We start from the raw sequence: 11,093 nt of genomic DNA on the forward strand, positions 1-11,093 counted from the left end.
GCTGATATTAAGTTTACACAAGTTACAAAGAATGCATTTATAGCAGGTTCGAAATTCCGTTGAATGACGTCACAATAAAGGCGAGTAAATGTGTCATAATAATGCTAGTGCGGCAGGTGCTGGATGAGCGTATCCTACAACTAACGGCTGTATGTCAACAAACAGCCTAAATTCACCCTCACTGAGCCCTGGTTATCCACTTAAGTGTTTTTAAAGGAAATGTTGCACAAAGACTAATTTAAATTAACCTTTAATAGGCTAGTTCACATGTACAATTTCTTCAAAGCGGTAAACAAAAAAATAAACAACATAATGAGTCAGCGGGCGGTCATGAAACCTATGTTGATTGATACGGTGTAACGACGGCGCTGTCCACCAGCACCGCTAAGTACTTCTCTGACCACTTGTGGATCTGTTCCTACGCAATAGGCAATGATTAAGGTTATTTAAACCTTATTCAAAGACAAAGCCCAAATAAATATAATTTAGAGACGTAGGTTACCTTTGAACTTTGTTATTTCGTCCTCAATTTTATTATCAAAGGCCTACTGTGTTTGTGTTCATGTGAAAGTATCACGCTGAATGGACGTGAAGCGCATGGAAACAGACTTTGTTCCATGTATCCTACCATCCATATAACCTATAGCTTTAGCTTTGTAGTCAAGATTTTTACAGTATGACTATGGCGTTGAGTACTGTGGTCTTGCATTTGCATTTGAGCCTTCAGTTCCACTTCTCTCAATATGTTTACCCTTTTGTAATATGATATGATTTTAAATATTTGAATAGTTTGCTGAAAGACATAGGCGGTCAAAGAAAGTGAAAAATTCCTTCAGAAAGTGATAGGGTCTATATTTAATTTTAAACTCTTCAATTTAGACATCAACGGTTGTTAAATACTTCTTTGTGTTGATGATGCTGATCTGCTTTGGCAAGGATCACCAGGCAAATTTTGTATGGTAATGTTTCCCGTTCTGCGTAGCTATTTACCTCGTGCTTTTTTTTTTTGCCATCTTCTATATTTTTAGCCGTCTTCTGCGTCTTCTTCTAGGCGTTGTTGTTGTTGTTAATGACTTAACTTCTGTAGTCTGTCTAAGGAATAGGGAAATAGGTTTTTGTGAAGCTTATATATGTTCTTACTGCAGCTAGCATTCGCTCAGGAAGACCGACTGACATTAATTTAGCTAGCAAACTAAGGTATACTGTAGTTGGCTGTAGTGAACGCAAAGATTGAGATGCCGTCGGCAGATTGATATCGCGGATTCACTAGTCATTACAGTAATCCGTTAGACTCCGTCTGGAAATTATATATAGTCACTAATAATGTGAAAACACTATCCGTGTCTGTTCCTTATCTTGACAGGTCACTGTTTCATAATTGTTTCAGTTTTTCCCAGTTAGTTCATGTTAGCTACATAGTTTACTATGCTAATGTTAGCTACTACCTCTAACATGACCTACACTGGCGGACAATTATGATCCAGGTCCAGCAGCAGCTAATCCACATAACCAACGTGTATAGATTCAGGAACAAATGCCCTACAATTAACATCATAACAGTTTACATTTTCGGTGAATTCATAGTTTGTAAGGCATTTTTCAGTCAAACATTATCACTAGCTCTGACCCAATAACATTGTTATCGATATAAACAGCAGATATAGCTTTGGGAATATGTGGCTGCTATAATCAACATAATTAACAAGACGTTTTTACAATTAGCAAAAAAGGGTTTCAATGCTATTCTTCACCAAACACTATCAACCACACTGACATGGTGAATAAATAAAACCAGCTCATATAAATGCAGGAACCTTTAGTCTACAATCAGCATAATTTCACATCTTCCTTTTAGAATTTGTCAATTTCTAAAGGGAAAATAACCTTTTAATATGTGATCATCAGAAATAACCTTTTAAAATGTGCCCAGGACACCGAAACCCTCCTGGAGTGAGCATTCACACGTGGGGAGGTCCTGCTGTTTACCTGAAAACCCATTGGGACAGCAACTACTTGGACAGTGCTTTGCCCCAAGCTGGCTTTACTAAGGCTTGCCATTTATAAGTGTAAAGACAACAGATTCCTGCAACATAGTTGGCACCACGGACGTCTGACGAGAAGGTGAAGCTCCTACTGGGCCACTAGAAGTGTACTTTGAGCGTACTCTGTCCAGCGTGGGTCCACTAGAAGCATGTACACAGCCTCCAAGCGTACCATGTGGAACATGGGCTGGATCAGATCTATCTGTTTTAAACGCATACAGGAGGGTATGTGGCTGCTGGTGTGTGAATGAGTCTAAACCAAGAAATATGCTTGGATCACCCATTGAAAAGAACAACGGTTAATATACTTTTTCTCATGTAGTGAAAAGACCTAACCAGTCCCTGCTATTCCCAGATCTGTAACACCTCTCTGTGGACTGGGTTGCCCCCTGGAGAGGAAATCTAAGCCTGGGTTACAGTGCATCAATGGCAACAGGGAAAGTGAGTGGATCCACCTGCTGTTTGTTGTAAACCACAGATGTCCTGTTGTTGATTCTGTCTAGAATATATTCTGAGAGAAACTACACTACCGTTCAAAAGATTGAGGTCACTTAGACATTTCCTTGTTTTCCATGAAAACGTAGATTAAATGAGTTTGAATAGGAAATATAACAAAATAAATAGGAAATATAGTATATGATTAATAATAAGGTTAGAAATAATTATTTTCTAATTGAAATTATAAGTGTGTCCATACATTTTTTATTTTGTCAAAGAATCCTCTATTTGCAGCAATTACAGCCTTGCAGACCTGTGACAATCGAGTTGTCAATTTGTTGATGTAATCTGAAGAGATTTCACGCCATGATTCCTGAAGCATCTCCCACAAGATGGATTGGCTTGATGGGCACTTCTTACATACCATACAGTCACGCTGCTCCGACAGCAGTTCAATAGGGTTGATATCCGTTGACTGTGCTGGCCACTCCATTATAGACAGAATGCCATCTGACTGCTTCTTCCCTAATAGTTCTTGCATAGTTTGGAGTTGTGCTTTGGGTCATTGTCCTGTTGTAGGAGGAAGTTGGCCCCAGTCAAGTGCCGTCGACAGGGTATGGCATGGCATTGCAAAATGGAGTGATAGCCTTCCTTCTTCAAGATCCTGTTTACCCTGTACAAATCCCCCACTTTACCACCACCAAAGTACCCCCAGAACCATCACATTGCCTCCACCATCTTGACTGATGGCATTAAGCACTTCTCCAGCATGTTTTCACTGGGTCTGGCTCTCACAAATGTTCTTTGTGATGATAGCGAACAAGTCACACTTCTAAACATGTTACAATGCCAAGTTAGGTCAGGTGTCCAGTGAGCATTTGTTTTCTGACAGTTTTACAAATTTCCATTTAGCTATTATTAGTCAAATTGGCCCAAGTTGTTTGAGCTGTAGGTCTCTGCCTCTAACTATATTTCTGTGTCTTTTTGCATAGATGACTAACTATAGTGACATGCAATCTTCGTAAGTAATTTAACATTATTTTGCCCTGAACGTGGATTCAATGCTGTTGCTTTTTTTTCTACATTTACCATGTGTGACTTGTTTATGTGCACGCCCGTAGCATCAGCTAAAATGAAGAAAGCAGTTCTTCTGTGGTATTGATGAGTGTCTGAGCTAAAGCTGGGCGATAAATCCATATCACGTAACCTTTTTTACAGTACAGTACAGGTTGTCCAGCAGAAGGCTACAAAGGAAAATAAGTCAGTAAAATGTTTTACATCAACTTCATTCATTAAAATGACTAAGCTACATACAATTCTCTTAGATAATAGACTAAATGTAATCTTAATCTAATATCAGCAAAACAAATATTTATTCAGTTTTTCTTCTCTTGCAGTAAAGAATATTAGGACCATGGCTGTACAGTATCAATCTCAGGTGTCCTGCTCATTTTCAGTCAGTGAACTGAACTTAAATAACATAACATTATTCTATTCAACATGGCCTTCAGGCCTGTCTTACTCGTGGTTTCTAGCCAGAAAAAAAACGACTCTGGTTTTTAAGCATGATTGGAAGCATATAACAATGTTCCGGTGTGACGTATGCTCGGGGTTGGACTTCCAGCATTACGTATGTTCCAGGGCGGTTCCGGGGATGAAATATGGTATGGGGTGTGTGGTTCGTAATTTATGGTGGCTTTGATGTTTAACAACAGTGCGCCAGGGTTCGGGAATGTTAAATTCCCAAGGTAACAGATGTTAACATAAGTGGGTATGTAATAGATGGTTTATAACCAACCAGTGTTTACCTTTCATGTTTTGCAATGTTTGTGTAACATGGAGTTTTAACATTTTAACAAGTATAGAATATCAGGCGTGTACTAAATCTTGCTTTTCAGTGTAAGATATAAATACTGGGTTAGGTTTTATGATTTGGAGAGTCTCTTCCCATATTTTATTTTAAGAAATGTTTAATATATATATTGTTTAATATAATTTTTTTTACTCAATTATTTAAGGTAATGTACCTTAGTTACTCAAAAAAATCTATATTTTTACATCGTCACAAGCTGCATTCATTTACCAAAGGATTACAAATAGTGTCATGGGTGAGGTTGAACACAGGCGCAGAGTCAAAATAGAGGGTGTAATCCATGTTTTAATCAAAAAGGGGAAACAAATCAAAACAAAAGCAGCAACCAGTGACATGGGGTATCCAATGCAGGGACAAAACCAAACAGAAAACATAAATAGGGTCCCCAATTGGAGGCAACAATCTACACCTGCCTCCAATTGGGGAGACCAAAAGGATCAGAGGTGGCCAGAGGTGCCACCTTCCGTCCTTTTCTGACTATGGCCCTAGCCGAGTGCAGAGATGACTAGGGGCATAGCCAAGACGTGACAGTACCCCCCCCCCCCCCCCCCAAAGGTGTGGGCTCCCGACCGCAAGACCGGGAACAACCCCGCGGGCAGGGGGGGCGGGACGACGACCCCCGGACAGGTGGAGGCTCAGCACCGGCGGAGGGTCAGGAGCCGGCAGAGGACTGGAGAGGGCACCGCCAAGGCTGGGACAGGAGAGAGCGGCGGAGCGGCCGGGACAGGAGAGGGCGCCGTTGAGGCCGTGACCGAAGAGGGCGCTGCTGAGGCCAAGACCGGAGAGGGCTCGGGTGGCGGTGGCGGCCAGTCCTCGGGGGGCTCGGGCGGCGGCCAGTCCTCGGCGGGCTCGGGTGGCAGCCAGTCCTTGGCGGGCTCGGGTGGAAAACAGGGCAGCAGGGGGAACTGACAGTGGCGACCACTGGGCAGCAGGAGGAGCTGGCGGCATCGGCCACTGGACAGCGGGAGGAGCTGGCGGCTGCGGCCACTGGGCAGTGGGAGGAGCACAGCAGAAGTTCAGCACAGCTGACAGAAGTTCACGTGACAGCTAAGAACTTTCTGCAAAAACTAATGTCGGAACCGAACATCACACACAGTGAGAATAGGGATGTAAACATGATTAAATTTAATGAGGAAGCAAAGAGACTGCTGTCTAAGGATGGGTAATTTCAGTTGTTGTGTTTGCATGTATCTAAACAAATCCTATGTGGCTTTAACGATTAAACAGTTGATGCACAAAGCTATCAAGAGTGGATTTGATTGTTGTTGACCTTTTAATAACCTGTCAGTATAATGCATTTTATAATCCGAACAAACATATGGAAACGGTCACATTTGATGATTGGCCGCAATTGGTGTCAAACAATGTTGAAACAAATGCTCTAAACAACTTCATGTATCAGGTAAATGACAGGCTACTCGCCCAGGATACATACACGCTACACAGGCCTGTAGCTGTAGGTTTTCAAAGAAAGAGTCACTGTTCATGTTATAAATTCACAATTTCAGCTGGATTTGGTTGACATGTGAGTTTATAGTGGGGAAAACGATAGCACAAAATGTTAACATCCATAGATATATTAAGCAAATACGCATGGATTAATGTGCTGAGAAATAAAAGTGCTATTGAAGTAAAGCAAACATTTGAAGACATTCTAAAAGAAGGAAGAACACCACAAAAACAAGACAAGGGGAAGGAATTTAATTTAATTCACATTTTGAAATGTTAATGAAGAAGTACAACATAAAAATTTTGCTACAGGAAATGATGTCAAAGGGAGTATCGTTGAGAGATTTAATAAAACAATTAAATCACGAATAGAGCGGAATCTCACTGCTATGTTGAGGTTATTCATGATTTAGTTCATGGTTACAACCATAGCTAACATTGGTCTATTAAGATGGTGCCTGTTGACGTTTGTGAAGAAAATGTTAGAATAGTTCTCAAGAACCTCTATGGTACAACAATGATGATAAATGGTAAGCAAAGTTACAAGTTCTGTATAACTCATAACTCAGTATAACTCATCAGGACATCTATAGTCTGTCCGGATTCTGTTAGAGCTCTTTAGAGTTCAAGAGGTTACCCATGTGGGGGAGGACAGCTTGCCCCTTGTGTGAAGCCTAGGTATTGATAGAACAAAGGGAATGTTTTTTATTGACAAGACAGATGGGCAGTATCTTACCACACCCCTTTTAACTGTAATTAATACGAACTGTTTATGTATCAACTGTAGAGACTCCTCGGATGATTATTTTTGTAACCGTTTGACGCGTCTCTCTATTTGCAAATAAACTGTTAATTGTGCAAGAGAATTTTGTCTCTGTCCTTACTCCTTTAAACGTTCTGATAGATCAAATTGCCATCACAGTTACACAGATGAATATTTTACAATAACAGAATGCATTCTGTGGGTACCTCCTGTATATAGAAGAAAATATGAAGATGGTGATGTGATCGTTGGGACCTTTTATGAACAGGAAACTCTATGATGATCCTCAAAGGTATGTTCAATACTACATAACACAGGCCGTAAAAGTTTTACTGGGGTATCATGGTAACGCTGCAATGTATGGGGCTGGTCTAGGGGGCCTTTTCTAAGGGCTTTTCCAGATGGTAATACCTTTGTTGAAGCGCGGGTTCTCAATAGCAAAACCACATCTGAAAAATGCAGCTAGGAATAAAGTTGCCGAGGTTTTCACAAATGTTATGGCACCCCAAAAAAAAAACAGCATTATGGATCAGGATTAATGGTTATGACTTGAGGTGTTAGAAAGTGACCACCTGACAAGAGAAGCCTAGCAAAGATTAAAAAATGCAAGAATGAGACATGAACAAGAGCCACGGTTAAAAGAAAACTTTTGAACTAAGGTACATTTGAGAAATGTCTGTCTTTCTATTGCTTGGTATGTAACTATTTTCTTTGATTGTGACAAACATGTCTGTATAATATCAGAGGATTATTAGGCACTCTGACCATGTTCTATTTGCTTAAACCAAGAAGGGAATCAGTCCTTTGTTCCTTAGGAATGTGGTCCTTGGGGGGAGGTAAGGGCAGTTGGCCTCTTTAGGTAAACACAACAACAAACATTATGGCAGGAAGGATAAGGTGGGAGGACAGCCCGCCCTTTGGGTAAAACCTATGTGACACAAGACAGATGGGCACCATCTTACCACACCCCTTTTTCCACTATAAGTTCTGATGATTGTCATGTATTAAGTTAGAGACTCCTCAGATGATTATTTTGTAAGCGTTAGATGCGTCTCTCTATTTGCAAATAAACTTTTAATTGTACCAAGAGCATTTTGTCTCTGTACTTACTCCTTTAAGAGTATCGATCGATGGAATTACCATCACTACACTCAATGGGAATAACACAAGGTTGATTAAGAACATATTTTAGGAAGATGGCACTCCTACACCTTATGTCTGGTGAATGTATGAAAACAGAGTTGGATTTATTCACAGTTCCCTTCACATAGACATCTACTGAGATAAATTCATACATTGAAATACCAATCCTATCAGCAATATCAGATGTAGCCCTTCTAGAGTTCTTTATTGCAGGAAATGGCAAAGACTATGTTTACCTAAAGAATACATTGTTGTACCTATGTGTAAAAGTCACTAAACCGGATGGAACTAATATTGATGCCGGAGCACGTGTTGGGGTTATCAAGTACCCGATAGCCACCCTATTTTCACAAGTGGATGTCTCCTTGGGTGATCGTTTAATTAGCCAGAGTATCAACACATACCCCTACAGAACTGTAATATAGAGCATTCTGAATTATGGATGTGATACATTAAAGACACAATTTTCAGCTAGTTTGTATTTTACAAGGATGCCACAGGTCACATGGATGTTACGGACCCTGCAGGCGAGAACATATTCGATGGATAGTACAACATTTGAAATGATCGACCCTGTTCATGGTGATATCTTCTTTAAAGAGAAACTCATGTTAAATGGCATTGACATAAAGGTTAGGATGGTACACTGTAAAGACGAGTTCTGCCTTATGGGGTCAGGGGATGTGTTTCATTGTTTGCATATATTATCAGCATCACTCTTTGTCAAGAGAGTGACTGCTCAAGCGCTCACCAGCCATAAAACATGGACACGCTCAAGCGCTACTCTCAACCACTGGCAAATATTCAACTGAAAGAGTGTGTATGAAGACATTTAGTTTACTGGCAGGGGGTCGCATTGGCAACCAGGAAAACTTATTTTTAGGACCCCTGCCAAAATGTATTGTTGTTGGATTGGTGGACAATGACAGTTTAACAGGAAGCAACACAAGAAATCCATTTAATTTCAAACATTATAATTTGGAGTTTATGGCTATGTATGTAGATGGTCAGCAAACCATTCAAACCAGATTATACAACGGGGTCAACAGTGCATGAATTTTACCAATTGGCCTTAGCTTCAGGAAAACACTTAAAGGACCAAGCCTTGGGTATTGACAGGTGTGACTTCTTACACAGCTATGCCCTTCTTACATTCAACTGGTCACCCGATGAGGAATGCCGTCAGCACCGATTCTTGATCAAGTCAGGGAATGTACGACTTGAGATGAGGTTCAGACAGCCACTGCCCACAGAATTTATTTGGTTGTTTATAAAATTTTTGACTCCATTATCGAAGTGTCAAACCGGAGACAAGTCATGGTTGGCAACTATTAGGAAACAATAACCAAACGGCATGGAAACGAATACCGCAGAGTTGACCGGTGTGGTGAAGAAATGTTCATCTAGGACTGTGCTGGCATGTGACCAACTACCTAGTGGACCAGTCCAGGATGTTGCATCGATGATGATCGTTAATACACACCCGAGCAATCACCCCGGGGAGCACTGGCCGGCTATTTACATCACAGACGGCGGTGTTGGAAGGGTTTATGACAGTTTTGGAAACCCCCCCAGATTTGACACATTTTCCCAAGTCAATCAGTGCATTTCTGCAAACCTGTGAGAATGCGGAATACAGTACAGTTCAAAACAAGTCCAGGACATGATTTCAACCATGTGAGGACAACATTGTGTGTTCTTTATGTAATGACAAGAGGTCTGTTATAAAGATGCTACGTCTTTTTCTATTGATGATTTATGGAATAATGATGTGCTAGTCTCAACATTTCTATCTGGCCGTTGAAATGAAGTAATTACATAAAAAGGGAAATATATAATTTAATTCATAAATAAAATAATTCATAAAAAATATTGAATGGTGTATTTTATATTTCACTATGAATTTTATGGTTACAGTCATTGTGAAATTTGTCATTATTGAATCCGTCATTGAATCTGTCACTTTTGCCCATCAAAGTTTGAAGGGCAGGCTTTACCGAATAATGTTTTTTTATTGGTGCATCATTCTGCGGCACTTAGGCATTGGCAGCAACATGGCTGCAGTGGATGACTTGTTGAGGAAAATGCTTTCTATTGCAGATGAAATTGAAAGTGCCAAAGATATAGGCTCTGTGCACCAGCATAGTGACAAACCTCTTGTCTAAAAGTCGGCATTGCAGTTTCCGGTTTACTTCCTGTCCTCATTCGCATTAGCAAACACCTAAACTCACAACAAGATGAGTGATGCTGTTGTACGGGAAAAAAAATTAATAAAATGTACGTGATTCATTTAAGTTTCAAGGTACTGTGGGTGGGTCTAAAGAACACTGTTGTGTGCCACTTTGCTCGGCTTCAGGACATGCTGGTGTAGAGGCAATTATCTCAAAATGTATATTTTTCAATTTTGTTAAGTGGGGCATAATTTTCATCAGGAGAATGTTCTCTTTTTAATAAAATATGGCTTGCGCCATTCAATGACTTCAAACGCTAGACTAGAAATAGTCAGAAAAGGTGATTTTTTTATATACTTCCACGTAAGGCAGGCTTAAGCGAAATTAATACCATATATGCCGACTTCTGGCTAAAGCGGAAGTTCGTCACTACGCTTGTGCACAGAGCCTATTACAATTACAAAAAGATTTAAGAGATAAGTCAAAGAAATTGCCGAAGAGGTTGTGATGGTGGAGTCCCTGTCAGACCAGGACATAGATTAAATTGTTTTAGAAAACATTGCCGAACTTTGACAGCTATGAAACTCTATAAGACAAAAAATTTGAGAACAAATATCCCACTATGCGTGTGTATGAAAATACAACTGCCAAATAGAACAATGTTTAATGAATGCATATACAAAAATGTGCTCTTAAAAATATGATCTGTAAGCATGTTCAGTAGAAGTCACAAATACATTCATGATCTATGAATATATTTACCTTTGCTCACAAATTAATTTACACATACAAATATGTAATTTGGATTTGCACATTGAAAAAATGCATGTGCATCTGTAACCTTTAGATCCGTAGTTTTAAGGAATGCAAGACTTAGGACTTGAGATCTGGGATGTAATCGAGTTTGTTTAGATCAACTGCTTCCATTTATATTTTTGTAAGATATTGCCTGTGCCCTTCTTTATTGACACACGTCCATAGTGGCCAAGACTGTGTTACAGTGTTTGGATGGATTCAGGCCTGTGTGTTGAGGTTGTGGATTATGGGTGCTTTGTATATGGGTCAGCAGCCAAAACGGTGTTACAGTGTTTGGATGGATTCAGGCCTGTGTGTTGAGGTTGTGGATAGGTGCATGTAGGATGACTCCAATGGCAGCAGTGCAGGTGGAGACAGGTGAGATGGCGTTGGCATTCAGGAGAGATAAGCTGGCATTG

General features: G+C 40.2%; 1 protein-coding gene across 2 annotated transcripts; it reads left to right on the top strand.

Annotated features, from left to right (window-relative positions):
* The first annotated feature begins 1,249 nt into the window (after window positions 1–1,249).
* Window positions 1,250–5,577, top strand: LOC109615614 (alanine and glycine-rich protein-like). Of its 2 annotated transcripts, none has more exons than XM_020045267.3 (3): window positions 1,250–2,267; window positions 2,398–2,483; window positions 4,909–5,577. In XM_020045267.3, the coding sequence occupies exons 2-3, from the start codon at window positions 2,469–2,471 to the stop codon at window positions 5,260–5,262; spliced, it is 369 nt and encodes a 122-aa protein (XP_019900826.1). In that variant the 5' UTR covers window positions 1,250–2,267; window positions 2,398–2,468; the 3' UTR covers window positions 5,263–5,577. The 2 variants fall into 2 exon arrangements, with proteins under 2 accessions (XP_019900826.1, XP_019900827.1); XM_020045268.3 differs by having other exon boundaries at window positions 1,250–2,121.
* The last annotated feature ends 5,516 nt before the right edge of the window (window positions 5,578–11,093 follow it).

The sequence above is a fragment of the Esox lucius genome, chromosome 18, assembly GCF_011004845.1.
Source record: "Esox lucius isolate fEsoLuc1 chromosome 18, fEsoLuc1.pri, whole genome shotgun sequence".
NCBI classification, from domain to species: Eukaryota; Metazoa; Chordata; class Actinopteri; order Esociformes; family Esocidae; genus Esox; species Esox lucius.